This window comes from Astyanax mexicanus, chromosome 14 (assembly GCF_023375975.1).
Source record: "Astyanax mexicanus isolate ESR-SI-001 chromosome 14, AstMex3_surface, whole genome shotgun sequence".
In the NCBI taxonomy this organism is placed as follows: Eukaryota; Metazoa; Chordata; class Actinopteri; order Characiformes; family Acestrorhamphidae; genus Astyanax; species Astyanax mexicanus.
This window is the reverse complement of record NC_064421.1, coordinates 45470500-45498209: the sequence shown is the minus strand read 5'-3', so window position 1 is coordinate 45498209 and position 27710 is coordinate 45470500. Positions and strand designations below refer to the sequence as shown.

Sequence of the window (27710 nt, the reverse complement as noted above, 5' to 3'; positions counted from 1 at the left end):
TGTTGGAGGACGTGACCTGGCAGTCTCAGATGTGTGTAATGTCCCGATTGCAGTTGTTTGACTGTCGCTCAGAAGCTCTGGACAGGACAGATGAGTCTTACACTGTTCTGCAGCCCTTCCCAAGAAGATGAAGCTGGAAAGGCCGCCTCTCGTGACGTCACCAGGAGAATCAGCGACGCTTTCCAGGGCCCTTATTTAAAGGACCTGCACCAGCCTCGGTTTTCAGACATCCCTGGACTATCACCCGCAAAGGATTTACTTTTTGTCCTCTGAGTAAAGCTTCTGAAGCTGGAAGCCTGAGGAAACACTGTCCGTTATCTTACCTGTAAGACGACTTTAATTCTGATTTAATTCTGATTGGTTTACCTGTTCTGTCCATTTTAATATTGTCTCTCTCCATCTCTCTTTCTGTATCTGTTTCTCACTCACTCACTCACTTTCTCTCTCTTCCCCCCCCCCCCCCCTCTATCAGGGGGGATTAACAGAAGTATGCAGTTTCAGAGGAGCTGCTTGTGATGGATGTGTCTGGAGATTAGGTTTTGATTCCTGTGTTATCTGATTTCATTGCCGTCTGAATACGAACATTAAAAGTAAATTTAAACCAGTACTTGTGAAGAATGAACATGCCTTTCCGACCAAAAGCAACACTGCTGCTCTGTAATGAATGACTGTATGATGATTAGTCAGATTTAGGTGATACGCAGCTGGCAGAGCGGAGACGTCTCTGTTTGACGGCTCTCTGAGCTGTAAGACTACTCTAGCGTGATGAATGTCCTGCTGTGTGTCTCTGCAGATGTCTTCATTAACCATGTCAGTGCAGATCACGGCTCTTCACGTGTTAGGTAGGATGAGGGTCACTAGTGTGACCCCGTGCTTTATGCACCTTTGCTTCATTATGAATTAAAACAATGAACAGAATTTTTGATTTTTTTTAAACATATTGACTATCCTGTTTGTTTACTGATATATAAATTTTATCTCTTGACACAGGCATTCTGTATCTGACCGGCAGCAGTTATGGATCTGAATTAAGTGGTTTGTCTTTATGTTTTTTATTTGTTTATTATTTTAGTTTTTTTTTTTTTATAAAGTGGAATAAAAATAGACAAGAGAGAAAAATAACAGTGGAATTACCACACATTTTTTTAAAGAAATATATAATATTAAATTTATATTAAATATATTTATTTATGTTTTAAATATACTTTGTCATTCTAATTTATTAAAATGCATACAATTATTTCAATTAAATAAATAATATCTGTTCATATTCTATATACTACTATTTACTATGTATTTTCTAATACATATATACATAGTTATCTCTATGTTTGCATAATTTTTAAAGTCAGTTGTTTTAATTTGTTAAATCAATATAAATCCAAATCCATAATTACTTAAAATCAAAATCTGCCTTTTACATTGGCATCCAATGAAAGTTATGAAAGTAATGAAAGTAGCGTTTTTTTCTTCTGTAATTTTTTTTCATCATATTGTTGAAATACAAAATTCTAGTAGAGCCATAAAATTAATATTAATGATACACTGCAAAATTTACAGTGTTAAATCAACACACCTACTGTCATTTTTAAATTACATTACATTACATTACATTACATTTGGCAGACGCTTTTGTCCAAAGCGACTTACAATATTGAAGTGCAAATAATAGAAGAGGTTAAGTACAAAAATAATAGAAGTTAAAAATAAAGCATCTATAGATAGGGCCTTAAGGAGGTCAGAGGGAAATAATGGGATAGAGGAGTAGAGAAGAGGAAGAAGGAGATGAGGTTAGAATTAGTTAGTTTGTTAGAGGTGTTAGGAGAGTAAGTGCTCTTTGAAGAGCTCAGTCTTCAGGAGTTTATTAAAGATAGTGAGAGATTCTCCTGATCTGGTAGTGGAAGGTAGTTTGTTCCACCATTGGGGAACTCTGTATGAGAACAGTCTGGATTGCTTTGTGTGAGTGTTTGGCAAAGCGAGGCGACGTTCATTGGAGTACTTTAATAATTCAAATAATTATTAAAGTACTGATTTAACATTGGCAAATGTACTGTATAAAAAAAAAACACATATTCTTATTTTTAATGACACTTATAAACTGTAATGTAATTATAGTGTATTTCCTCATCCTCCTGCTGATGTTGTGATGTGTTGTGATGTGCTGTGTGCTGCTCCCTCAGTCCCAGTGCCGATCTCATGCGGGATCCGTGCGGCGGACCTGCCCGACTCCACCCAGGTGGTGCTGTGTCCGGCGAACTGCACCCTGTGGAAGCTCTCTGTGTTCGGCTCAGGGGTCTACGCCTCTGTTTCTAGCGTGTGCGGTGCAGGAGTGCACAGGTACAGATAAAACTTTACATTTTTCTGTAAATTGAACAGCCAATGCTAATGATTCTAACATTTTGCTCTATTGCACTATTGTCTTTTGTATTTCTATCTGTATCCCTGCTGTATTGTACATATAGTGCCTCCCATTCTTTTTATATTTATAATCTTATTTTCTGTACTTGCTGTAATTTTTGGGAAGGAGAATAACGTAATTTTAATCCTCTGTATGTCATGAACATATGCAGTATTGACAAAAAAACTACTTCAACTTGAACTTGAACTAAAAAGTAGTATGGTGGAAATTACAGTGGAAATAATCAGAATTATGTAAAGTGATTAAAAGTGGCTAATCCAGGTCCAAGTAAATAGCCATACCAGGAATTTGTACACAGTGCCTGGGTTTTTATAACACTCTTAGCTGGATTATTCACCTCTTTCCAAAATGCTGCTGAAACACACTGAGACACACTCACACACTCTCTCTAATCTAACTGCTAGAGGTAAGTAAGCACTACAGGTGGAATGCATTAAACCTAAAGTTTAACACTAACCTGCCATCTCTCCACTCTGCAGAGGGATCATCGACGTGTCTGGAGGTCCGCTGGAGATCCAGAGAGTCGCGGGCAGGTCCAACTACCTCAGCTCTTACGCACATGGCATCCAGTCCCAAGCTCTGTCTCGGTGGAGTGCATCTTTCACAGTGGCCAGTAGGTGTCCACATTCTGCCTGTGTAGAAAACATAATATAAGAAATGTGGTTTAAACACTTTAAAAGTGGGTAAAAATGCATAAAAAACCCTGTACACTCGACTTTGTTTAGTTTATTTTATGCTAGATTTAAAAAAATAAATAAATAAATAAAATAAAATAAAATTGCACTAACCTACATTAAATATATTTACAATTACTGCAAACAAAACAAACTTACGAGAAGTATGAGCATTAGTTAAGCTAGGTAAGCTTCATTTTTATACAGTAGATGTATCGGTATCATAATCATTTGTTTTTTTAAATGTAAAGGTAAAACAATTAACATTTCAGACCTGAATTATCTCCCGTGTTAATTTTTTTTTATTATTATTCTGTTTTTTTTTGTAATGTACAGAAAAGAAGACTCTATTATGCTACTATACAATCTAACTATACAGCAAATAAATTCAATTAACTAAAATATGAATGTTTTTTATATATATTTTATATTGACCTTTTTATTTTATAAAACACCCATAAACAGCAAAAAAGATGATTAAATATTGTTCTAAATCACATTAAATTATTAAAAATGAGCTGTTACTTTGCCTCAGTGGCTCTAGTACTACTGTTTTTCCAGTGTTTTTGCAGTAGGAGGGGCCAAGTTACTGTTTAATTGGTGTATAAATGGTTGTTTTTTGGTCTTTTCTGATGGAAAACAGCTCTCAAATCGTGTTATGTGTAATGACAAAACATTTAAAACAAAGAAAATACATTATGTACATTGTAATGGAAGCAGGGTCTGAAAGGGTTAACGTTAATAATAATAGACCGCAGCTGCTGTTAATTCAGCGGTTAGTATTGACTCGTAAAGCGGGCTTATTGAAAACCAGCTGGTAAAAACGAGTTCATAGTGGTAATATTCATTCAACTTTTAAATACGACATTTCAGCGTTATTTTATCAATTTTCCTCCTACCTGGATTCCGTAGCTACGGTACTTTTTCGTGTTTCAGCGGGTATTACTATAAAACAGTCGAAGACAAATAGGCTATTGTGATTGGCTGAGCTGTAGAATATCTGCCCAGCAACTAAGATGATTTTGATTGGTTGATTTTGAACCAATGGTTTTAAAGAAAGAAAAAAAAGTTTTAATATATGTTTAAAAAAAAAACTATAAGAGAGATTTAGCATTAAGTACTACATACAATATATGACGTTATATAAGATATATATTATGTAATGCTAACCTAAATAAAATATATTTAAAATTACTTCTAACAAAACAAACTAACCAAGAGTTATGAGCATTTGGTAGCTAAGTAAACTTATTTTTTCTTATGTGTAATCAGAACAGAGTTTTGTTCTGTGATATAATCACAATAATACACTGCTATAACGTGTAATATTAGCAATATTGACTGTTATGCAGTTGTTGTGAGTTAAAGAGGACGAGAAAATACAATCTGTTTGGTTATAAAAACTCAGCGAGTTAAAACAGTTTAATTCAATGGCGCACTGCTAAAACTACAGCTCTTAACCCAACGAAGCTGCTTATGCTACGTAACTCTCCCTTCACATTTCTGACGAATCCATAAAAACGTTGTAAAAGCTGATTAATTTCATTTTTGTTTATAATACTAAAATCGTAATTCATTTTGATAATGTTGCTGCTCTGTTTGTAGCTGCGCTGTTCAGCTTGTAAGCTCTGCATCATTGCTAGGTTACCTGTATGTGGCGGAGTAATACAGGGAGAGCTTCGGTTACAGTGCATTACCAGCTGATAATGGCACTCATAGAACGCCTCTCAGCAAATCAAATTGCAGGGTCGGAATTATCTGTGGTACAATGTGTGTTATAAACTCTAATAATGATTTACAGCTAATTGGATGATAAACATTCAGTATTGAGTTCAATGAGACATTAAAAAGAGGGTAAAACGTTCACAAGGCTATGCAGGTGTTTCTTTGTTACCTAGCTAACAAATGCTACCTGCCTACTTGGCAAGATTTGAAGGCAAAACACATATGGGTGGTCACACAAACAGTTTTTACTGGAAGAGGAATGAACGACTGTGACACCAGATTATATTTAGTATATAATCTTTGAGAATTTTATTAATTATAGGTGTAAGTTTTTTTATTGACATGCCCCATCTTGGAAAGTCAGGGCTTGATTAAAAATGTACGAGTAAAATATAAGTTTGTGGTGGTTTCCATGTACACTCCCCTCGTAAATATGATATTTCCATCATCCCGAACAGATTGTTTGCCAAATAAAATATCTAAAAAAACTTGTGCTACCATAAAATACTTTAGCGTAAATTAGTGTTGCTAAAGTCTTTTCAGTTTTTCAATATAATGATCACTCATGCACTCCAAAAATCCAATGAAAAAAAAAAACTTTTCCTAAAATGATCTAGCTGTTTTTCCACATTCGTCATTTCACAGACAGGCCTCCTGTAGAGGTTGCATTTTTCTTCTTCACACATTTCCCAGCACAGTCCAACACCTCCTTTATTCAACTTAACATCACCTGAACTTTTTTTTTTTTATCTCGCCTCAACCAGCTTCACCACTTGATGTGCAGTGTGGCTTTCTGCAGCATATTAAGAGCTGAATTCATTTAAAAATGCTTATTAATCTAAAAATTGCTTATTCTTTTCCCCCAGGATCTATCAGCTCCCCTATGGAAGTATCTGGCCAAACCACCTCTACACTCCCAGCACCTGGAACAGGTAATTTAACCAAGATGCCGGATAATTTTTTTATAATTAGTAGTATGAGTGATGGCCACAATTGTGGTTTGATATTGTTCAAAACCCCCACATATTCTGTTTACATGGATTTGAAACAGTATTCATACTTGCTTACAGTGAAGAAAACTGTCAAAAAGGCCCCAAAGAAACCTCCAGCAGCAGAGAATCGAAGTATGTTTTATTACTATGAGCTATAATTCTCAATTCAGTTCCAAATGACTATTTTTTTGTGCTTTATGTCCTTTAGTCTTCTTTAGGAGGTAACTTTACTCTTATTCCAGGCTGCCAGGTGGACGTTGCGCTGCTGCTGGACAGCAGTTACAACATCGGGCAGCGACGCTTTAACCTGCAGAAGAACTTCATTGGCCGACTAGCAGCAATGCTAAAAGTGGGACCAGATGGACCACGAGTGGGGGTGGTGCAAGCTAGGTATATTGTATATATAGTCTTTTCTGTAGTCATTTCATCCAGTCCCACAAACAACATTTGTAATATTTTATTTAATAATTTTGTTCTTTACTTTTTTACAGTGAGACGCCACGGATTGAATTCTACCTAGGCAACTACAGCATGCCTAAAGATGTGATTTTTGGCCTGAAAGATACATCTTACATAGGGGGCAACACCAATACAGGTACAGTTCAACTCAATGCATGAGCATGCACATGACCAGGTGTCAGGGATGCACTATGAGTTTGGAAATTACATTGTTATCTAGCAGAAAATTTGTCAATTAGACAATTATCAGATTAGGGCGTAGGGAGTTGTTGCCATTTGCCCACAAATCCCCATATGGCTCTAATTAGAATTATGTTACATATAACTTGATTTAGATTGAAACTTTCATTACACTGGTGAAAAGGAAGTATACGTAACATCCTTAATAGTATGTTTAATTGCTCAATATAAAATTCTAAAAGGGCATTTTTCTATTTAATATACTCAATGAAAATACACATTTAATGTACTTAAAGTGCACTTCAGTGTAGTTCCCCCCCCCCCCCCCCCCAGTAGCATTAAGGTGATTTAGTACGCAAAGTAGTACATTTACAATATAATACTTCAAGTGTATTAAAAATCATGCTTAAAAACCACACACATATTTAAATCTACTCAAGTTTAAAGAAGATATATGAAAAAAGCACTCAAAAGCACAACCTAATGCTTTAATGTTGTATTTAAATATAGCTTAATTACAATTGGAATATACTTAAGTTGCCATGGGTTGTTCCAAAATAGTATTATTTTTAACATTTGGTATGGATTTAAATATGTATTCATTTGAATGCTAAAAGTATATACTTTTCAACGTTAAGTATATATTTAAAAATATATTTTTAAATGCACTTTTCTTTTAAAAGGGTAAACTCAGAGGTTTCTTTCTAGCTTTTGTCGTGTTCCTACTAACTACTAACTCTTCTTACTTTCTCTCTACACAGGCAAAGCCATATTACACACAGTGAGGAACTTTTTCAACCCTGAGTATGGCGTGCGGAGAGGACACCCGCGGGTAATTGTGGCCTTTGTAGATGGATGGCCATCTGATAACCTGGAGGATGCAGCAGTAATGGCGAGAGAGTCTGGTATCAATGTGTTTGTGGTGTCCGTGGCCAAACCTATCCCTGAGGAGATGGGCTTGGTGAGGGATCAGGACTACACAAAGAAAGTAAGTTTCTAAGGAGAGATGTTTTAGAAATTTAGAAAAGTGAGATACAGAAGGGTTTTATGTTTTTTTGAGAAGGTGCCGGTGCTCAGAGGGAGCAAAATTGGCCCTGGAAAAAATTACCTCCAGGTGGGTAGATGGCGCTCTCTCCCCACATTACTAAAGGGTGATGCCTGCAGCACAGGGCATCTGTGAGCTGATGTATCGGAGCCAAGTTGCTGCACTTTCCTTCGAGTGTGCTGTGATCCTACTCGACCAGTGTTGCCAAATTAGTGACTTTGTCGCTATATTTCTTTAGCGACTAGCGACAAATCTAGCGAGTTTTTGTGGTGTTATTGGAGACTTTTGTAGACTCTGAGATGCCTCTTTGTAAAAAGCTAAACATCTAGCTAGCCAGCTCATCATTGATCAATTATTCTATAATAGGTTTGTAAATAAAGAAAACTTTAAAAAATTAAAATAAAACAAAAAACAAAAATGAAACAAAAAAAGCTTAGAATAACAGTTCTGGCTAACATTTAACAACAAGGCAAAAAACGTATTTATGTAATTTACGTAAAAATTAAGTGCTTTTGAGAAGTGACTGCCTATTTAAAAAGCAACAGAAGTTGTTCATTTGTTCAGAGTTCATTTGTAACATTTTTAACATATTAAGGGTGTTTTTTTACTCACTTTTTTCTCTCCCACAACGTTAATCCTTTACAGCTTAAAAACATATTATGCAAATTAGGCGATGACATTATTTAGTGACTTTTAGCGACTTTTAGGACAGCCAATAGCTACTTTCTTTACTGAGGAGTTGGCAACAAAGAAGCGTTGGCTGGCTGCACATGTATCGGAGGAGGCATATGCTAGTCTTCACCCTCCTGGTGTGTTGGGGCATCACAAGTGGAGGAGTCCTAATGAGTGGGTTGGGTAATTGGGCTGGAAGTAGTCACTGACTGCCATGTATGTGTCTTCCAGGCTGTCTGCAAAGACAATGGTTTCTTCACCATGACCATGCCCAGCTGGTTCAGCACCAACAAGTTTGTAAAGCCGCTGGCTCAGAAGCTGTGCTCCATCGATCAGCTGCTCTGCAGCAAAACGTGCTATAACTCCGTCAACCTGGGCTTCCTGATCGATGGTTCCAGCAGCGTTGGCGACACAAACTTCCGACTGGTGCTCAGCCTCATTAGCTCCATTGCCCGCAACTTTGACATCTCCGATATTGGGTCACGAGTCGGAGCCATCCAGTTCACTTATGACCAGAGGCTGGAGTTCGGCTTCAACGAGCACACCACAAAAGACGACGCCTTGAGGGCCATCCAGAACATCCCGTACATGAGCGGAGGCACGGCCACTGGCGATGCCATCACCTACGCTGTGGAGAATCTCTACGTGCCTCGCTCCATGGGCATGGGCAAGAAGTACCTCATTATTGTGACGGATGGCCAGTCTTATGATGATGTCAGAGGACCTGCTATAGCTGCTCAAAGGGCGGGTGAGTAACAGTAAGAGTAAAGTTGGATTTGTTGGATTTTGTCTTTCAAAAAAAGGCCAGGAGAACCTCAATGGCCTCACTCCAGCAAACGCATTTGCAAGAGGCATTTGTTAGATCACAAAATAATTGGCAGTCAGAGTTCTCCTCTAAATATGTTGACGTGTCCAACGATGATGATGATGTGTTTGCAGCATGGGAAAAGGTTTGTTCATTTGTCTTAAAGATGGACCGTATTGGCCTTCGTTTTATGGTTTTAGTTCCATTGTGTACAATTGGGGGAGACCTGGCTAGCAATGGAATTGAAAATGAATACATTTAGGGATGGTAATTGGCTAAAAATTGTAAATAAATAAAATCTCTTCAGGCTAATCTCTCTTGTGCTCCATTATTAAGTCACATTATTGGGATGTGCATCATATGATGATACATTGGAAAGCATTAAGTCTGGAAGCACAAAAATAGACGTGCAGTAGACAAAGTATTACACGTCTGTGCACTCCTCTGCTCTGTGGCTAGATGGTAATCGATAGTGTTTTTTATTTTTTATTTTATGAAGCGATGAAAATGGGTATAACTTAAGGCTTAGCTTTATATCTTGATCTCTACTAAGAATAGTTTTATTTTTATTTATTAAAGTATTCTTTAGATATCACTTCTTTAGATAAATCTAACACAATGCGATTGCAACCTGTCAATCTTGCTCATCACAGGCATTACAGTGTTCACTGTGGGCGTGGCCTGGGCACCGATGGAGGACTTGAGGGCCATGGCATCCGAACCCAAAGACACTCACACCTTCTTCACCCGGGAGTTCACCGGCCTCGAGCAGTTCGAGCAGCCGATTGTACGGGGGATCTGCAGGGACTTCACCGAGTTCAATTAAAAACAAAAAAATGTGTTTGCTTAGGGAGGGAGAAGAATTCAGAAAGGTTTAAGGCAGGTGGGAGAAAGAAAAAGAAGCAAGTAAGCAAGTAAACAAGAAAGAAAGAAATCTGACTATTTCTACACATACTAGAGTAAAATTGTAGTGTTTTTCTTTTAAATTTAGAAGTATTCTCTATGCAGGGAACAGCCCTTTCGTCATATTGTTCGTTGTCTGAGAAAAAAAAACACAAAAAAGTCTGCATGATTATGTGTGCTTTAGAGATGTGCTCAATCTAAAGGGTGTTACAGCTTAATCTAAGAATGTATAACGCTATATCAAACTCGACCCTCCTTCGCGGTGGAAAATGTCATTACTTGAGAGATACAGCCTTGTCCTTGTATTCTAGGAAATATAAATCTTACTGTATTCGTTTGTTTCTTTTCCGAGGTTGAGGTCCAGAATGAATACGATCCGTATCATTTCACTGTAAGCGCTGATAGATCTGAATGGTGAGAATTAACAGTTAATAAAGATTTCATTTTGATTTCGTAGTGATCAATGGGGGTGCACAAGAGATGTTTGCAAAGGACTAAAACCAAAACAGAGAGAGAGAAGCTGAGAAAGCTGAGTAACTTCTTGTGCGCACCAAATGTATGTAGAGCAGAGACCCAGAAAGAACACTTTTAACCAAAGCTTCACCAAAACCACGTTTTAACATCTGTATTACATCTGTATTACATCTGTATTAAGCTAGATCACATGCTCTGTACTTGGGGACCAAAACTATGCAAAAACACTGTAGTACATGCACACAGCCTCTTCTATAATTACATCACTTCACTCTATGTTAATGTTAACGTCACATATTGTATGTTTGGGAATGTTTCAGTCACAGTACATGTTTGTGTGTGTGTGTGTTGATTTAAGGTTTTTGAGGATCACATCTGAAACTATTAGCACTAAAACTGCTTTCATCACACACGTATACATCATTTTTCTTTGTCTTTTTTTTTTTTGCATAAATTGTACTTCATTGTACTTATCAAGTGTTTCCTGTATACTCATCTATATGCATGCTTCACGGCCTTGCAAACTGAAGGGGGGGCTATAGAGTGATTGTACATTTCTGTTTAATTTATTACTTTCTTCTAAATAAAGGACAAGGTATTTTTACACGATGATCAGTTGTTGGTTAATAAAAAAAATAAATAAAAAAAACAGGATCCCACTGCTTGAAAAGCTGCTGGAGCAGCAGCCAGTGTCCACTACCAAATGATACTGTGCACAGTACGTGTACGGATTAAAATAAATATTATATATTAATAAATATTATATATAAATAGCTTAAGAATGAAGCGCATCAGTTCCTGAATCAGTTTCTCTGATTTAGCTATTTGTAGATATAAGTTTGAGTAAAATGAAAATAGTTGTTTTATTCTATAAACTACAGACAACATTTCTCCCAAATCCCAAATAAAAATAGTCATTTAGAGCATTTATTTACAGAAAATGAGAAATGGCTGAAATAACAAAAAAAGATGCAGAGCTTTCAGACCTCAAATAATGCAAAGAAAACAACAAGTTCATATTCACAAAGTTTTATGAAGATCAGAAATCAATATTTGGTGGAATAACCCTGGTTGGTTTTTAATCACAGTTTTTTTCATGCATCTTGGCATCATGTTCTCCTCCACCAGTCTTACACACTGCTTTTGGATAACTTTATGCTGCTTTACTCCTGGTGCAAAAATACAAGCCGTTCAGCTTGGTGGTTTGATGGCTTGTGATCATCCATCTTCCTCTTGATTATATTCCAGAGGTTTTCAATTTAATTTAATTTTTAAGAGCTCTCTTATTTTTCCAGTGCTGTATATGAAAAAATACATAGCACAATCATTTTTGAATCCTCAAAACCCTTTAAACATCAATACTTAGATATTGTCTCTAACCCAGATATTAAAACTTCTTTCAATAAATTTAGAACATGTGATAAATTCTTTATATATATATATATATATGTATATATATATATATATATATATATACATATATATATATATATATATACGTATATATATATATATATATATATATATATATATACGTATATATATATATATACAGGGGTTGGACAATGAAACTAAAACACCTGTCTCATTTTAGTGTGGGAGGTTGCATGGCTAAATTGGAGCAGCCTGGTGTTCAATCTTCATTAATTGCACATTATTGCACCAGTAAGAGCAGAGTGTGAAACTTCAATTAGCAGGGTAAGAGCACAGTTCTGCTCTAAATACTGCAATGCACACAGCATTATGAGTGACATACCAGAGTTCAAAAGAGGACAAATTGTTGGTGCACGTCTTGCTGGAGCATCTGTGACCAAGACAGCAAGTCTTTGTGATGTATCAAGAGCCACGGTATCCAGGGTAATGTCAGCATACCACCAAGAAGGACCAACCACATCCAACAGGATTAACTGTGGACGCAAAAGGAAGCTGTCTGTATGTGGGGGTGTGTGTGTGGGGGGGTGTTCTGCTTCCTTTCTCTTCTGGTCCGGAACAATTATTGGGACCCTCAACCTAAAATTTGGTTGCCCAACTTTTGGAAAAATATCACTTCCTATAACCATGCACAAGCTTCTTACACCTCTCAACTGGAATTGTGGACCACTCTTCTCTAGCAACCTGCTCCAGTTCTCTCGTATTTGAAGTGTGCCTTCTCCCAACTAACCTTAAAATCTCTCCACAGGTGTTCAATAAGTTTTACTTCAGAAATCCCCAGCGCTTTGTTTCCATCCATCTCTGTATGCTTTTTGAAGTATGTTTATGTAAACCTATAAATAGCAAAATCAGAGAAAATGATTCAGAAACTGAAGCGGTCTCTTAATTTTTCCCAGAGCTGTATCTATGTAATACATACACTGGTAGTACAATAGTGCTCGAAACATTCAAGTCAATAGAACAATTTAATACTAGAATCAAAAACATAGAAAGCATAGAATGGTAAAATTTTTCCAAAAGTTGGCTGAAATAAATGGTATTGTTTGTGAAGATTTTACTGTACTTCCAACAGCAAAAAAAATGTGTGATGAGAACAAACCTGCCGCATTTCATCATCAGATACTTTTAAAACATCAAACTATTAAAACAGGACTTTATTGTTCAGAATAACGAACTGTAACTCATTTCTAATTGTGCAGAGTGTGCAAATCAGCAAAACCTGGGACGGGTTGCATATACAGGTACACCATTTAATATTTATTATAGACATTTTATATACATTACTTTTCAACAGTTGTACTTTGCTATGTGGTACAATTTTTTTTTAATCTGCAAATCCATAGTTTGTAAATCAAAAAAAAAAAAAAAAAAAAAAAAAAACTTACAAAACTCATCAAAATTCCAAACTGATCAGAAGGTTTTTTTTTTTCCTTTTATGGGAAGACTAGAAAAAATACTTTGATGTATTAATCATGCATTACACAAACAAAAGGTCTTTAGTTACACCATAAATTGTACGCTTGAAAATAAAATGGTTTTACAGGATAATGTGGGGACAGAATCTTCTCAGATTGATTCTGTGATTCATCAAACTATCTATCCACATCCAGAGATCCCTTAACTTATAAAAATGGAATAAAGGAAAGGGGTTGGGTGGTGGGGGGGGGGGGGGGAGTGCTTCTCTAAGCACTATTCTGCCAAAACTTTTGGTAAATTTTAACCTCAGTTTCAGGCTGGGATGAGAGTAGATCTTTTAAAAGAAAAACTTTTAAAACATTTCTGTTTGTGCAAGTTCTAAACCGCTGTTCCGTTCACTTACGAGCACAATCTTACGATAATCCTTGGGGTGCACGTTTCACACGAGAGGCTAAGACTACCCCGAAACAGTGAAATAAATAAGCCAATAGTGTTCAGTTGCCTAACCTGTGATAAATAAACTCAGTTACAGTAAGATGTACAGAAACATCACATAGTGATAGGATGCTGCAGTTTATTCGTTGATAACCTATAAAGAGCTCTCAAGGCCAAACAGACTGTGCTTCTACTATCGTTTAGTATGATGCGATAAAACAACGTTACAGCGACGTCAGACAGTAGCATTCCTAAGGGCGGAGCTCATCCAGGGCTTCCAGTGATGCAGCGAGTCAGCTGTGATGAGTCGGGCAGGTGATGAGTCGATCCATGTGGAGGGCTTGATCTTCACACTCCCTTTTTTCCTTTTTTATATATTTAAAAATGACTTCAGCGCTGTTACAACAGTCTCGATTTATATAAAAAGGATTATAAAAACTATACTTTGTTTTTTTTTGTTTGTTTGTTTTTTTTTTTACACAAAATGCCAAGAATCTAATGCTAAAGTATGAAGTTGATTGAACTGAACTGTTTTTTTTTTTTTTTTAAGTCTGTTTTTCCTTTTTAAATAACGCTACATTAACGTCAAAGAGGGCAACTTGTGAGACCAAAGTCAGCTCGTGGCTCTGTGCCGTGCAGGGGGTTATAGGTTCCTCCTCTGGTGCAGCTCGTCCACCTGTCGTGGTCGCCGGTGGGGTGTTCACAAGCATGTTATAACCACTCTGTGGTTTAACACACCTACAGAACCTTATCACACGCCATCAGCTCGTATTTCAAACCCATTCAAAAGAAGACAAACACTAGTGTAACTCCAGCTCTGACTTACAGTAAAGTACAGTTAAACATTTTTGTTCCGTTTTTTTTTTTTTTTTTAAGTTTGGATGAAAAAGAGAGGATTAAAACTAAGCGGGCACTCCACTCGGGCGTCGCTTTGCCAGTCTAGCACTCTAGCGCTTGGCACCTGGGGCGGCCTCGTGTGCGTTCGGTGGCGAGGGGGCTGGCGGAGGCCGCGTCAATGTAGTGTAAGAAATGCTACTCTTGTTAGACAAGGCAGTGAACCAGTCGCATCTCTCTCTTACTGTCTGATTGTGAGGGCGAGTTCTCTCCAGCGTTCACGAGGAGGGGAGTTCTATACAAACACTTTGGCCAGGGCGTCCGCCCCGGCGCTCCCTATGTACGCCTTAGACGGGTGGAAGGCAACGTCATATATGGACTCATCCGACTTCTTTCTGTGAGCCGTGACTTCCTGTACGCACGTCTTACTGTCCAGATTCCACAGCCGAATGGAACAATCGTGACCTGGGAGAGACAATGATAATGATTATATTTTATATTTATTATAGATATAATTAGGTTTGTGCCGTATTGTATCTTACACAATAATATCGGCAATATTTTTTTTATGTCTTGCCATACAACCCACCCCTAATTATCACATCAGGGTACTACCCTTTTTTATTTTTTTTATTACTGTTTTTAGGAAAAAAAAAAAAAAAATAGATCACACTGTTCTCATTTCCCATTTTATATATATATATATATATATATATATATATATATATATATATATATATATATATCTACTGTCATTTATTTTACTTTAATCCTGGCTTTGTGATTTAGAACACCTTTCATGTTTAAAAATAAAACTTTATGGTAATTTGGATTTATTTTAATATAGATTTTATAGACATAAATGTGCATTCTTTTATTGTTCCATCACTGGACCATAATTCAGGTCAAAAAGCACTAAATAAATCTTAACTAATATCTAAATAATGACAATTATTACAAATAATTCAGATCAGATGTGCACTTACTGCCTCCTGGTGGATTATTTGTGCACTGATTGGCTACTAAAAAATATGGGTATTCTTAAACGTTTGACCAGTATTACATCTGCAGGCAACAAATTAATGCAGTAATAAACTTAACACAACCTGAACATCTTTAGCTTCTCAGGCATAATTAGTTTGAACGGTTACCTGATTCTGGCCACAGTGAGATTACACTTGACCTATTAGTTTACCCTGAACTGCTAATAAGCTAACACATGTTGTTGATAAGCTAGTCAGGTAAACAATGACACAAGTACTTACTTCCTGACATCAGGTAGATGCCATTGGGATCCACCGCCAGACTGGTAACAGCATCCAAATGAGCTACCATTGCATGGATAACTTTACCTAAAGGAACAAATTAAATTAAATTATAAAAAAAGCTTGTTTTATTAACAGCCAAAAACATTGTTTAGTACTTTAATCAAATGTACAACTAAACAAAATATAGGACTGCTGCAACATTCACAAAATGTTCTACTAGTTCTGGTTTATTTTTGCACTATAAGGCGCCAAAAATGTTTAGTTTGCCTTTTAATCTGGTGCACATTGTGTATGAATTTTACCAGTCAGGTTGTAAGGAGCAATAAATTCACAGAGTTATACAGGAGTTTCAGTTTAGTTCTTCAGCAGTATTAGCATTAGCCGCTAATCACGCTAAGTGCTAGCTCTTTCGACATTCAGAGGTATTATTGGCCAGTAGCCTGTTGCTAATCCCGGCTAGCACTGCTGGAGCAGCATTAGCATTAGCTGCTAACCACAGCGCTAGCTCTTTTGCTGTTCAGAGGTGAGTATGTCGGACTGTAGCCTGTGCGTTTACCATGTTAAAACAAGCTACGTGGGTCGAACTGCTAGTTAATATCGCCCTGTTTTACCAGGGTTCCCTCAGTATAGCTCTGTCTAACCAAGCTAAGCGCTAGCTCTTTTGTCCTTCAGAGGTGAGTATATCAGACTGTAGCTTGCTGAAGCAGTATTAGCATTAACCGCTAATTGCTGGCTTACTGGAACACTCCGGGTTCCTCAGTGTCGTGCTGTCGAACAGCATTTACTTCCCGCTAGCGGTTATTTGCTAATGCTAATGCTGCTGCACCCAGCATCCCCTGCATGTTGTTTAAGACATATTTTACCTGATTTATTGTCAAAGAATTTGATGTGTCTGTCCTCATGAGCTGTGATTGTGACCGGCAGGGTTGGATGACTAACTACTTTATTAATGTGATTCCCAGCTGGAAGACCTGCAAGCAAACAGAAGACAAAGTTTCATATTTATTGATCATAATTAACCCACAGCAATCTTCAGCAATTATCATACTATAGTGAAATATTACTGGTTAATTTCAACTGCAATGGCTGTTGTAAAAAAAAAAAAACACTGGCATGACATTTAGTGTATGAAGAGAGAGCTCTTACTGCTGTCTTTCTGTGCCGAGAACTCCACTACAGATTGAGAGGTCTCCAGATCGTAGATCACGGCAGACCCTGTGTTGAAAGAGGCCACCATGTACGCTGGATCACAACCATTAAAATCTACTGCTGTGGGAATACCATGTTCTGCAGAATAGAAACAAACATCACATAAATTAGACCCAACACACACAAGTTAAAAATTACTACCCTGGTTTTCTTATATTAAGGCAAAAAGATGTGTCGCTGAAAATTACCTCTGCTATTCTGAGTCACTCCACAACAGTCTGTAGACTACCTCAAATTTCTATTCCTGTTTTATTAATTCTGGGGGCAACTACTTTTTAATCATGATGAGTTTATTAATCTAAATCATACAGCTTATGGCTGTTGCAGCAAACATTAAGCAGAGTGTTCATAACAAAAGGAGTTTCCAATGCTGAGCAGGCTTCTTTTGAGGAGTTATATATATATACTGGACTGCAATTTAATGATGGGCGAAAATGACAATGACAAGAAAAAGACAAACAAACACAGTCACTTCTCACCTCTCTCAGAATTAAATGTGCACAGGCAGGGCATTTTCTCCTGAGGGTCCCACAACTTGACCGTTCCATCAGCAGAGCAGGACAACAGTCGGTTTTTGATTCCACTGTAGGCCAGTCCCCAAACTGCATCAGTGTGCCCCAGTAACGAGCCAGCCAAAACACTGGGATCTGAGAACGACATCACTCAATAAATGTACTGACGTTTTAATACACATTGCTTCCGCAAGTATTTTCGCATGTATCGGAGGAGGCATGTGCTAGTTTTTCCCCTGCTGGTACTAGTGATGGGGGTTGGGGGTGGGGGGGGAGTCCTAATAAGTGGGCTGGGTAATTGGACTTGTAAATTGGGGAGAAAATGGGATTATATTAGATTAGATTCCTTATATTTCTGTTTATAATTAGGATTGAATCAACGCGTTTGTATTCAGCCATTGGTGATAGCTTTAGCAAACTTACCTGTCTAGCAATGCTAAGGGCTAATGGTGTACCCTTATACTTTGTCCGGTCTTCGGGCCAATTTATATTTCTGCGTAAAACATACACCGTAGTCTACGTAGTCACTCTAATACCATCTTGATTGATTCAAAAACTATTGTTGAGGTGTACGAAAGCAAATTTAAGCTAAACTAAGCCACTGCCACTGGCATCTGATGAGGATGCCACCAGGGTGTCTCCCTAAGGAGGTGTTCCTGGCACATCCAGCTGGGAGGAGACGATGGGGCAGATCTAGGACCAGGTGGAGAGATAATATCTGTACTTTGGCATGCGAACACCTCGTCATCCCCCAGTTAGAGTTGGAAGATGTAGCCTGGGACAGGGAAGTTTGGGGCTCCTTGCTAGAACTGCTACCTCTAAGAGCCGACTTTAGATAAGCGGTGGACGATGGATGGATAAGTCACTCTCCAAATACTCATTACTTACATCAATATTGCACTTAAAAAATAAATCTGATATGAGAAACACCAGCATTTTCTTACCGTAAGTGTCATAAGGGTCTACATTAGAGCTGGGGATGTTCCACCACTGTATTGTTGAGTCAATGCCGCCGCTAAAACACTGCTCTCCACTTGCAGTGACAGCCAGTGAAAGCACGGGCCCACTATTAAAAACAAATACATCACCACATTAATTAATAGTTGAGCTGCAAAATTGTTATCAAGGAGCAGAAATGCATGGAAGCAAGGGAACAATTTTGATATAATGAGGTAATAAAGTAAAATAAATAAATAAATAAAGCACTTACACGTGTGCTCTGAAAGTGTAGATGGGCTCCACATCAAATGAGGCACTTCTACAAAGCAAAAGGAAGGACTACTTTAGCACATTTTCATTTTTTTTTTATGTAATCTTATTAACAATCATCATCATAAGCATCATTTATAACGCAGCACTATTATAAATCACTCTATTCAACATCACTGAATCTATTGCTACTTGCTTTTTGGCAGGAACTGTCTTCTGCAGGTTCCACAACTTCAGGGTGTGGTCCTCCGAGACCGTGACCAGCACTGGCTCTACAGGATGGAAGGCCAAGGCACGCACTCCATCAAAGTGGCTGCGCAGGGTATACTTCGCATTCCATGTCTTCCTGAACGCGTCCTTATTGGCCGGCAGCTAAAAATAGAAGGTGGGGTAGTTAGAGAGGGGTGGAGAGGTGGGAGGGCATTTTAACAACTGTGAAATGAAAGCTGGAAATTGGAGGTCAAGTGACTGTAGGTCAAGTGACCCGGAGGGCACCAGTGTGCTGCAACAGACCCAGCCTTAGAAACCCATCCAGAGTGTGACACTCGAAGGAAAGTCATTTCTGGGCCAGCAGTTATCGTGTGTCCCAGAATTAGTCAGACTAAATGAGTCAGGAGTGTTCTCCTGCCTCACTGCATGTTTTCCTTTATTAGCTGCTTCCATTTTGCTGCAGAATCTAGGGTAACATTCGTACGGACAACGAAACAAAATGATTCATAATAAAAGGTAATCCTTCACATATACAGAAATGTATCGTTTCATATTATCAGAACGCTAGAACATATGTGGCATAAAAATATAACACAAACTGATTTTGGAGCTAGGACTTTGTTGGAACAGTTTTTAAAGGTGATATGTAACACAAAGTAACATTACATTGTTATTTTACTTAAGTAAAAAAAAATGTGGGTTATCTATATTTACTTGAGTACTTACTTCTACTCCTTACATTTTCACACAATTATCTGAACTTTCTACTCCTTATGTTACAAAAATAGCCTTGTTACTCTACTCTTACTATTTAATTTCAGCTTATTTTCATTCCAGCTTCTCGTCTTTTTCAGCCTAGTGCATTCGACATTAATCAACATTAACATTTTACATTTTAATAAAACACTATAGCCATTATTGTGCAACATAGGACTCTAAGATTTTGTTCTTAATGCCATTTTTCCCCTTACATTACGTTTATACTTTAAGTAGTTTTGAAAGCAGTACTTTTACACTTTTACTTAAAGAGTAAAAAGCTTGAGTCGATACTTCAACTTCTACAGAAGTATTTTAAACCCTAGTATCGACGCTCTCTATACTACTGAGTAATTAATGTCAATACTTTAATTGACTAGACCAGAGTTTTTGCATGATGGGCTGCTTTGGGCTGCCTTGCCAGCACTACTGTCCTTACTGTGGGCAAAGTCACATATGAAGTTAGAGCTCCACCCTGAGGCAGAATTTTAAATTGCACTCATGGATCATAAGTGACTGCCTTTTTTTCTTAATGATTTAATGAAATTAAATATATTAGATATTTTTCTTATCCTAGAGTCTCTGGTCTGACAGGCCTCTGGTGTGTGATTGTACTGTATTTCTCATACTATAAGGTGCACAGTATTAAAAGGCGCACTAACAATTTACCTCTTCTTTCTGGTCTATTTTAATAGACAAGGTGCACTGTATTATAAGGCACAGTATTCAACACTAGCAACACTATTTTAACTAAGCAAACAAAACTAATAATAATAAAAAAAAAAAACAAATTTTCTTTAGCAGTGCTAGCTGGAGTTAGCAGCAGGCTACAGTCTGATATTCTTGCCTCTGTACGGCAAAAGATCTAGCACTTAGCGTGGTTAGCAGCTACAACAAATACTGCTCCAGCCTCAGTGCTGGAGAAACTTCACTGAAATTCCTGTATATCGCTGCATTTTTAACATTTATAACACTTATGATTTTTGGGAAAATTAAAGGTTTTTTCTGCAAAAATACAGTAACTTAACATTTCTTTATCATCTATTTGCAATCTCTGGATGCTACAGTTTGAATAGGGAGATATTGGGAAAGTCACATTTGCCTCCATTGTCTCACATTGATAAAAAAAAAAACAGAAAAATAAACAGAAGAGAACTGCAACTGTTCTTATGTTGCAAAATGTAAATCAATAAGCTAGCCTGCTAACTAACACAATTTGCAAAATGAAGCCAGAACTGTATTAATGTCTTTGGCATTTGAAAGCGATTTAAGATATGTATTTAAAAATATTTTAAAATAAAAAAAAAAAAACAATTGAATTTCAGTCCTTTTAAGACCCTGTCTCTGTGTCTATCCAGCTGATCCTGACCCTCCCTCACCCTGGATGCGGATCTTGCAGAAAAACACTGAAACACTCCTCTGTATTCATGAACAGAAAAGTGAGTGACTGATACTATAGGTGGTCTTGACTAATTTTCGTTTTAAAGGAAACACTGCAAATGTGTTTGACACAAGAAACACTGGCCCACTTACATCGTAGCTGTAATCAGCCTCATCGTTTGACACAGTCAGGTCAGCGAGGTCTCCCAGGCCCAGCACACTGTCCAGCACATCATCCGAGCCCATGATAAAGGACTTTCCCCCTCCGGATGGAAATGGCAGTGGCTCAGCTAAAAAATCAGAGAAAAAGAGATAAACATTTAGTGTACAATATCTCCCTAAAAAGCCTTTTTCACACTCAAAAATCAAGACATCACCAGCAAACCTTAAGTAAACTTATAACTTATAAACAATATTAAATACTTTGTGTCATTTACACAATGGCTGATCTAAATACATTCATGCTTACTATGAAAGACTTTCACATTTTCAAATTTAAATCTGTGCACATGAAACACTTATATTTTCTTCTCTCTCTTCTGTAACCCAGCCACTATGACTTTCTGTAATTTTCTTAGGACTGTACAAGGTGTTCTATACAAATAAGCCACTGCTAACCATTAAACACATATAATACACACTACTGTAAAAACCTCTGTTAAAATGTAAAACATTTTTATTCTTTATTTAAAACCAGAAATTATATAAAATATAATAAGCTAGTAAAAACAATCTACATCATAAAAAATATATTATTTTATCCAATAACACTGTAGGGGTGGGCAATATTATATCGTATACAATATATCGTGACACAGAAATATCATAATATTAAAAGTCAATAGCGTGATAATAGAGATGTTCTGTCTTAAAAGTAGTCTATTATTTACTGTGAAGCTTTAGGTGTATTTATTGTATAATTGTTTTAGTTTGCAGTTTATATGCATGCACTAAATATTCTGCACTATTATTTGCTGCATTATATTATTTTATGCTATATTATTTATTTTGCCACATTATGATTATATTGTTATACTGTTATACTATATTCCTGAAATGAATTAATTATTTTAGTTGTCCTATATCGGCAAGTATATCGTTATCACAAAAATACCCTGAAATATCGTGATATTATTTTAGAGCCATATCGCCCAGCCCTATAACACAGTAAGATATTCAAGCTTTGTGCTGGAACTTAATATAAAAACGCTATTGGCCAAAGGGTGAAATATGATTGGACAATAAATGCATCCTGCCTGAATATAAAATTGACGAACTGGTCATAGTAACCAGTATGACCAGCACAACTATGATCACCAAGCTGGTGAGATCAGGTAAATTGGATACTTTAAAAAGAAAAATTGAATATTCTAAATTGATCTGGCGTATATGTGTGTGTAAATGTATGTATGACTGTGTGCCCAGATATGGACTGGAACTCTGTGCTGGGTAAAAGGCTGTAGTGCCCGATGCAGTCCTCCAGGTGGACGGTGGTTGTTTCTGGTTGAGAGTACGCTGTGCATTATTGGCTGCTGCTTCTCACTGGTGTGTGGATGAGTAACATGAACGGTTGTTTGTAAAAATGTGATTTTAAAGTGTCTTTGGGTTTCTAGAAAGGCCCTATCTAAGTGTAACTTCATTAATTCATCCATTCATTAAATACTGGCTTCTATTAGACCACCTGAATCCAGCTACAAAAATAAAAAAAAACTAGCACCAGTAAGCTATTTGAATGGGAAGAGACAAGACCATCTGTAGGTCAATGAGCAAGAAGCTTCTACAACAGAGACCCTCCACCATTCAGTACTCCATTCAGGCTCATATTTTTTTTTTTAGCTAAACAGAAGCTACCAGAGCTAAACCAAGCTGGATCCAGTCAGCCAGACTGGTACACAAAGCTGTGAAAAGCCAGTAGAGAAGGTTCAGAAGAACACTGTAGCAGTAAATGACTATTCTGCTGAGAGTGTGAAGGTGTAACCCAGAATAAACACATAAAAGCCCTTTACATTCAGGTCTGTACAGGTTCTGGGGTAGTAGGTAGGGTAGTGGAGAGCATTAAAATGTGGTTAGGAGAAAGCTAATGCATTTACCCCACTCTGTGCCGTCTCCTGAACTCCGAGCCTCTCCTGCACCCTCACCGTCTTCTGCATTCACCAGGAAATCAAACTCCTTCAGCACTTCTTCTGTGTCTGGATCATCTGGGAGATCTGATGCCAAACCTTCATTTCCCACCTGAGAGAACAATGACCAAAAGCTTTTTAGGATCATCATTAAATGGTTTTGTTATATCTGACACATTAACAGCCGAAAACGTTATATATAAGTAGCATATAAAAGGTAGAAACCTCCTAATCAAAATGTCTGCAGAGATGAACTGTATTCCAAAAGTTAAAACGCTGTTTTTAACACAATAAAGACTAAATTTTATTTTATTTGAATGAGTACAAAAACAGAAAAATTATACAGGCTCAAAATGTAGGTGTAAGTTAAGAAAAAGAAAACTAAAGCACCCTCAGTTAACTAGGGGTGTGCAATACTGTATTATACACAATATTGTTAGAGCTTTTGTAACGACAATAAATATATTACAACAATAAATGTTACATTAGTAAGTATTCTGGTTAAAAAACTGCCTGTTTTTGTATTTGTTTTGTCATTTAGTTATACTATATATAGTATATATTTGCAGTTTGTTTGCATGCCCTAAATATTCTGAACTTTAGTGCTGTGGTTTAAATTCTGGTACATTATATTATTTATATTGTACATTATGTCACTTTATTTATTTTGCTACAATATTATTGTTATTTCATTTTTTTTATCAATATTGGTAAGTTATAGTTGGTTTATAGAGGTTTACAATATTTTGGTTCTATTGAAAAAACTTTAAACTCCTATATTAAAACCTATAATATAAAAAATAAAAATGTATTTTGTTGCAGTAGCATATTGTTAAAAATTAAATAAATATTTTTTTAGTGTTTTTTTCATATCATAGGGATGTCGTTATTGCAAAACTACCCTTAAAAATGGTGATTTTAATTTTAGGGGCATAAAACAATTCAGAAACTACAAACAAAAAATTGATAATAAAAAAGGCCTAAAAAAGCTTGTATTAAGTCTATTTAGTGTATTTAATTCTACAACGAGATCATTGTGGACACTATGCACACTGAAATGTATGTAAATGTATATATAGGTCCTCTGTTTTTGCTCACCTTAATTTTATGTTTCTTTATTCTTTGTTTATCAGTCCTGTTTGAAAGGTCTTCCATCAAGTCCCCCTCTTCATCCTCCTCCTCTTCATCACTATCATCAGCATTTTCTAAGAAATTAAATGTCTCCAGGACGTCTCCTGGATTCCTGCAAGAAAAGCATGTGAAATTAATAAATCAAACATATGCAAACCTTCATAACACTAGTTAATTTAATTTAAGTCTGAGGTGTTTGTGAAGCTGATTTGTACCTTTTCATATCTTGTCCCTTCCTTTTGGCAGGAGACTCTCCTCCATTAAGGATCTGCTCCAGGTTCTTGGTTTCCACTGAGCCGTTCTGCTCTGAGCTAGACAGCCCTAGTAAGGATCGCACTCGTTGCGACCGAACGTCCAATATTGTGTCTGTGTAACCTACTTCTTGAAGATATCTAACAGACAGAAAACAGTTATTCATTTATATTAATGTAAATAAAAAAGACTTCCATACAAGAGTGTAATGGTACATGTATTTCAACCAAACAATAACAGTAGGGGGATCATGGTTCAGTCACAAAGACAATGCACAGTATGCACTGTTAGTCAACAGAACCTGACCTGTAGCAAACTAGTTTTACCACTCTGCATTAGGGGTGGGTGATATGGCTCTAAAATAATATCACGATATTTCAGGGTATTTTTGCGATAACGATATATTGGCGATATAGGAAAACTAAAATAATTCATTAATTTCAGGAATATATTATAATAGTATAACAGAGTAATCATAATGTGACAAAATAAATAATATAGCATAAAATTATATAATGCAGCAAATAATATTGCAGAATATTTAGTGCATGCATATAAACTGCAAACTAAAACAATTATACAATAAATACACCTAAAGCTTCACAGCAAATAATAGACTACTTTTAATACAGAACAGCCCTATTATCACGATATGGATTTTTAATATCATGATATTTCTGTGTCACGATATATTGTATACGATATAATATTGCCCAGCTCTACTCTGCATAAACTAATATTTACACACCTGCAAAAAATACAGGAGCTGTATAAAGCAACATTCATTAATGCTACCTCACTAAAAGAGAACTTTATATTATTTAGAGATGCTAGAAAGCAGCCAGAATAGAGCCTACCAAAACATATAAAAAGTCAAAATGAGAGATGCACAATGACATTATTGTAAAATTATACAGGAATCTGACAATAATTGCTTTCTTTTTAAATGTATTTATTCACTTTTTTTTAAGAATCAGCAGAATCGGCTAATTTGGCCCATATGTTAAACAGATACTAGGTGATATATTTATTGTATGTCGTAAAAGAACCAAGCGATGCTGGTTGTGCTACTACATAAATAGACAACACTGGATAAGCTACTTTAAAAAGCAATGTCTTAAGCTAGTTTTTAGTTCTCATTTTTATTAGTTTTAAAGTAATAAACTGTAGACTCTCTGTAAGTTATACATTTTATATCGGCACAGACATTGGCATCAGCAGATATGTTTAAGTGTAATATCGGATTTCAGCATTGGCCCAGAATTCTTACATCGGTGCATCTCTAGTCAAAAACTGCAATGCTGTGATTGTATACAAACATCTCTGTCTGTCTGTCTGTCTGTCTGTCTGTCTGTCTGTCTGCCTGCCTGCCTGCCTGCCTGCCTGCCTGCCTGCCTGCCTGCCTGCCTGCCTGCCTGTCTGTCTGTCTGTCTGTCTGTCTGTCTGTCTGTCTGTCTGTCTGTCTGTCTGTCTGTCTGTCTGTCTGTCTGTCTGTCTGTCTGTCTCTCTCTCTCTCTCTCTCTCTCTCTCTCTCTCTCTCTCTCTCTCTCTCTCTCTCTCTCTCTCTCTCTCTCTCTCTCTCTCTCTCTCTCTCTCTCTCTCTCTCTCTCTCTCTCTCTCTCTCTCTCTCTCTCTCTCTCTCTCTCTCTCTCTCTCTCTCTCTCTCTCTCTCTCTCTCTCTATCTCTATCTCTGTCTCTCTCTCTCTCTCTCTGTCTCTCTGTCTCTATATCTATATATATATATATATATATATATATATATATATATATATATATATATATATATATATATATATATATATATATATATACACATTTTTGACCCAATCAGAATATTAAACAAAAAACAAACATAATAATTAATAATAATAATTAAAACTACATACAAAATGAATGCAAGAGAGGCAAATCAAAATGCTATATTAGTGGTCAAAATCATTACTACCAAAAGTGAGATTTAGTAATGAGATTTAATCCATATTTAAAGACAATGTAATCAAACTCAACAATAACAACATTGTCAGTCTTTTTTCTTTAAACAACTAGAGAAACCTGTCATTTGTCAGTCGTCTAGCTTCTGTTACTCCAGCACACTTTACTAAAATACACTAAACACTACGCTAAATTACAACAATATTTAATTTGAGATTATTTAGCACAATTTGCTTCAACTTGACCGGCTTTAATGTAAACATCTGAGATCCGAGTAAAAATAGTGGAACATCATTAACATACTTTTTTGTTTTTTTTTTATTTTAAAAGAAAACTCACTGTCTTAGGAGTTGCCGTCCTTGTTTCCAGGTTAGTTGACTGTTCTGTGGTACAGCGGGCACCTCTGTTTCTTTGGTATCTTCTAGAATAAACATTTGTCAATGTTACTGTAAACCCATTACACAGCTTGTACCTTATATCACGATATATACATTATAACACTAACATTTATGCCAAGAATTCACTTACCTGATTCAAAGCTGGGCATTTTCACTTCACCTTGATTTAGTTCTGTGCCATATTTTAATTTATGGTATTTTGCTCTGCAAAGAATAAAAACTTCAGTTTAAACACACATAGCAACCATGTACCTATACTTTTTACCTATAACCTTTTTTGTAAATGATTTGTAAAATTATAAATTTAAAATGTGTAATATAAAAAACACTACCTTTCTTGTTTTAATGCATATTCTAACATTTTTATTCTTCTAACGAGGTCGTTTTTTAAATTTTCTTGACCCTTTCTCTCTCCTTGGAGGAATGCTATCCGAGCCTGCAAGACAGAAAAAATAAAAGAATAAATGAAAGATTAATAAATAGTCAGGACCTGTGTAGACAGTGTGTTAGCTTGAGGCTAGGACGTCACATTGGAACACATGTATATAGTCACATTTTGTTTTCATGTAATTCAGAGATGCTGAATGCTGTAATATTCTGTGTTGGTTTTAGCTTCAGAAATCTGCCCACCGCCATCCCCCAAGTCCCATATCCACACTCCATGTTGCCAGGTATAGATCACAGCACACGGAAACAGGCAAGCTGGGTTTTTTTTCTGCTGAACAGGTAATCCCTAATCTTCAGTAAGGTCGCTGATAATAGCTAGCTAATTTATTATTTTGGACACTGCGGACATATGCGTTCAGTAGCCCCCTCCCTCAAGCAGGGCACTTTCATGTTCATGTTCAGGTTCATGTTTTTTGCAAAT

The 27710-nt window shown here is 36.6% G+C and overlaps 2 protein-coding genes and 1 long non-coding RNA gene across 5 annotated transcripts in view; 1 reads left to right on the top strand and 2 right to left on the bottom strand.

Annotated features, from left to right (window-relative positions):
• Window positions 1-199: 199 nt before the first annotated feature.
• On the top strand, window positions 200-10952 carry coch (coagulation factor C homolog, cochlin (Limulus polyphemus)). The gene is made up of 12 exons (XM_007257912.4): window positions 200-325; window positions 794-842; window positions 991-1035; window positions 2181-2337; window positions 2899-3032; window positions 5685-5750; window positions 5889-5942; window positions 6053-6200; window positions 6302-6405; window positions 7211-7437; window positions 8398-8914; window positions 9625-10952. The coding sequence occupies exons 2-12, from the start codon at window positions 794-796 to the stop codon at window positions 9795-9797; spliced, it is 1674 nt and encodes a 557-aa protein (XP_007257974.1). The 5' UTR covers window positions 200-325; the 3' UTR covers window positions 9798-10952.
• LOC111193171 (uncharacterized) lies at window positions 2221-4145 on the bottom strand. 2 transcript variants are annotated; one of them, XR_002650302.2, is made up of 3 exons: window positions 3993-4113; window positions 2877-3051; window positions 2221-2309 (listed from the first exon to the last, which is right to left on the bottom strand). It is a non-coding gene; the product is annotated as an uncharacterized LOC111193171 (long non-coding RNA). The 2 variants fall into 2 exon arrangements; XR_007424252.1 differs by having other exon boundaries at window positions 2277-2361; window positions 3993-4145.
• A 2180-nt stretch (window positions 10953-13132) lies between the features above and the next one.
• Window positions 13133-27710, bottom strand: part of strn3 (striatin, calmodulin binding protein 3) — a 28883-nt gene continuing 14305 nt past the window's right edge. Inside the window, exons 2-16 of one of the 2 annotated variants that reach the window (XM_022672614.2) lie at window positions 27175-27278; window positions 26973-27046; window positions 26784-26862; window positions 24475-24651; window positions 24227-24371; window positions 23099-23240; window positions 21162-21298; window positions 18859-19034; window positions 18664-18711; window positions 18398-18519; window positions 17421-17588; window positions 16879-17019; window positions 16596-16703; window positions 15730-15816; window positions 13133-14929 (exon numbers count right to left, since the gene is read on the bottom strand). In XM_022672614.2, coding sequence (XP_022528335.2) covers window positions 14760-14929; window positions 15730-15816; window positions 16596-16703; window positions 16879-17019; window positions 17421-17588; window positions 18398-18519; window positions 18664-18711; window positions 18859-19034; window positions 21162-21298; window positions 23099-23240; window positions 24227-24371; window positions 24475-24651; window positions 26784-26862; window positions 26973-27046; window positions 27175-27278 — 1878 coding nt within the window. In that variant the 3' untranslated portion in view covers window positions 13133-14759. Of the gene's footprint in view, window positions 14930-15729; window positions 15817-16595; window positions 16704-16878; window positions 17020-17420; window positions 17589-18397; window positions 18520-18663; window positions 18712-18858; window positions 19035-21161; window positions 21299-23098; window positions 23241-24226; window positions 24372-24474; window positions 24652-26783; window positions 26866-26972; window positions 27047-27174; window positions 27279-27710 lie in introns of both variants that reach the window. The other variant, XM_022672612.2, reaches the window with a different exon arrangement.

Coding starts and splice junctions, on each gene's coding strand:
- coch (XM_007257912.4), top strand. CDS start 794: ATGTCTTCATTAACCATGTCAGTGCAGATCACGGCTCTTCACGTGTTA. Junction 3,033..5,684: donor TGCATCTTTCACAGTGGCCA/GTAGGTGTCCAC, acceptor CTTTTCCCCCAG/GATCTATCAGCTCCCCTATG. Junction 7,438..8,397: donor ATCAGGACTACACAAAGAAA/GTAAGTTTCTAA, acceptor TGTGTCTTCCAG/GCTGTCTGCAAAGACAATGG.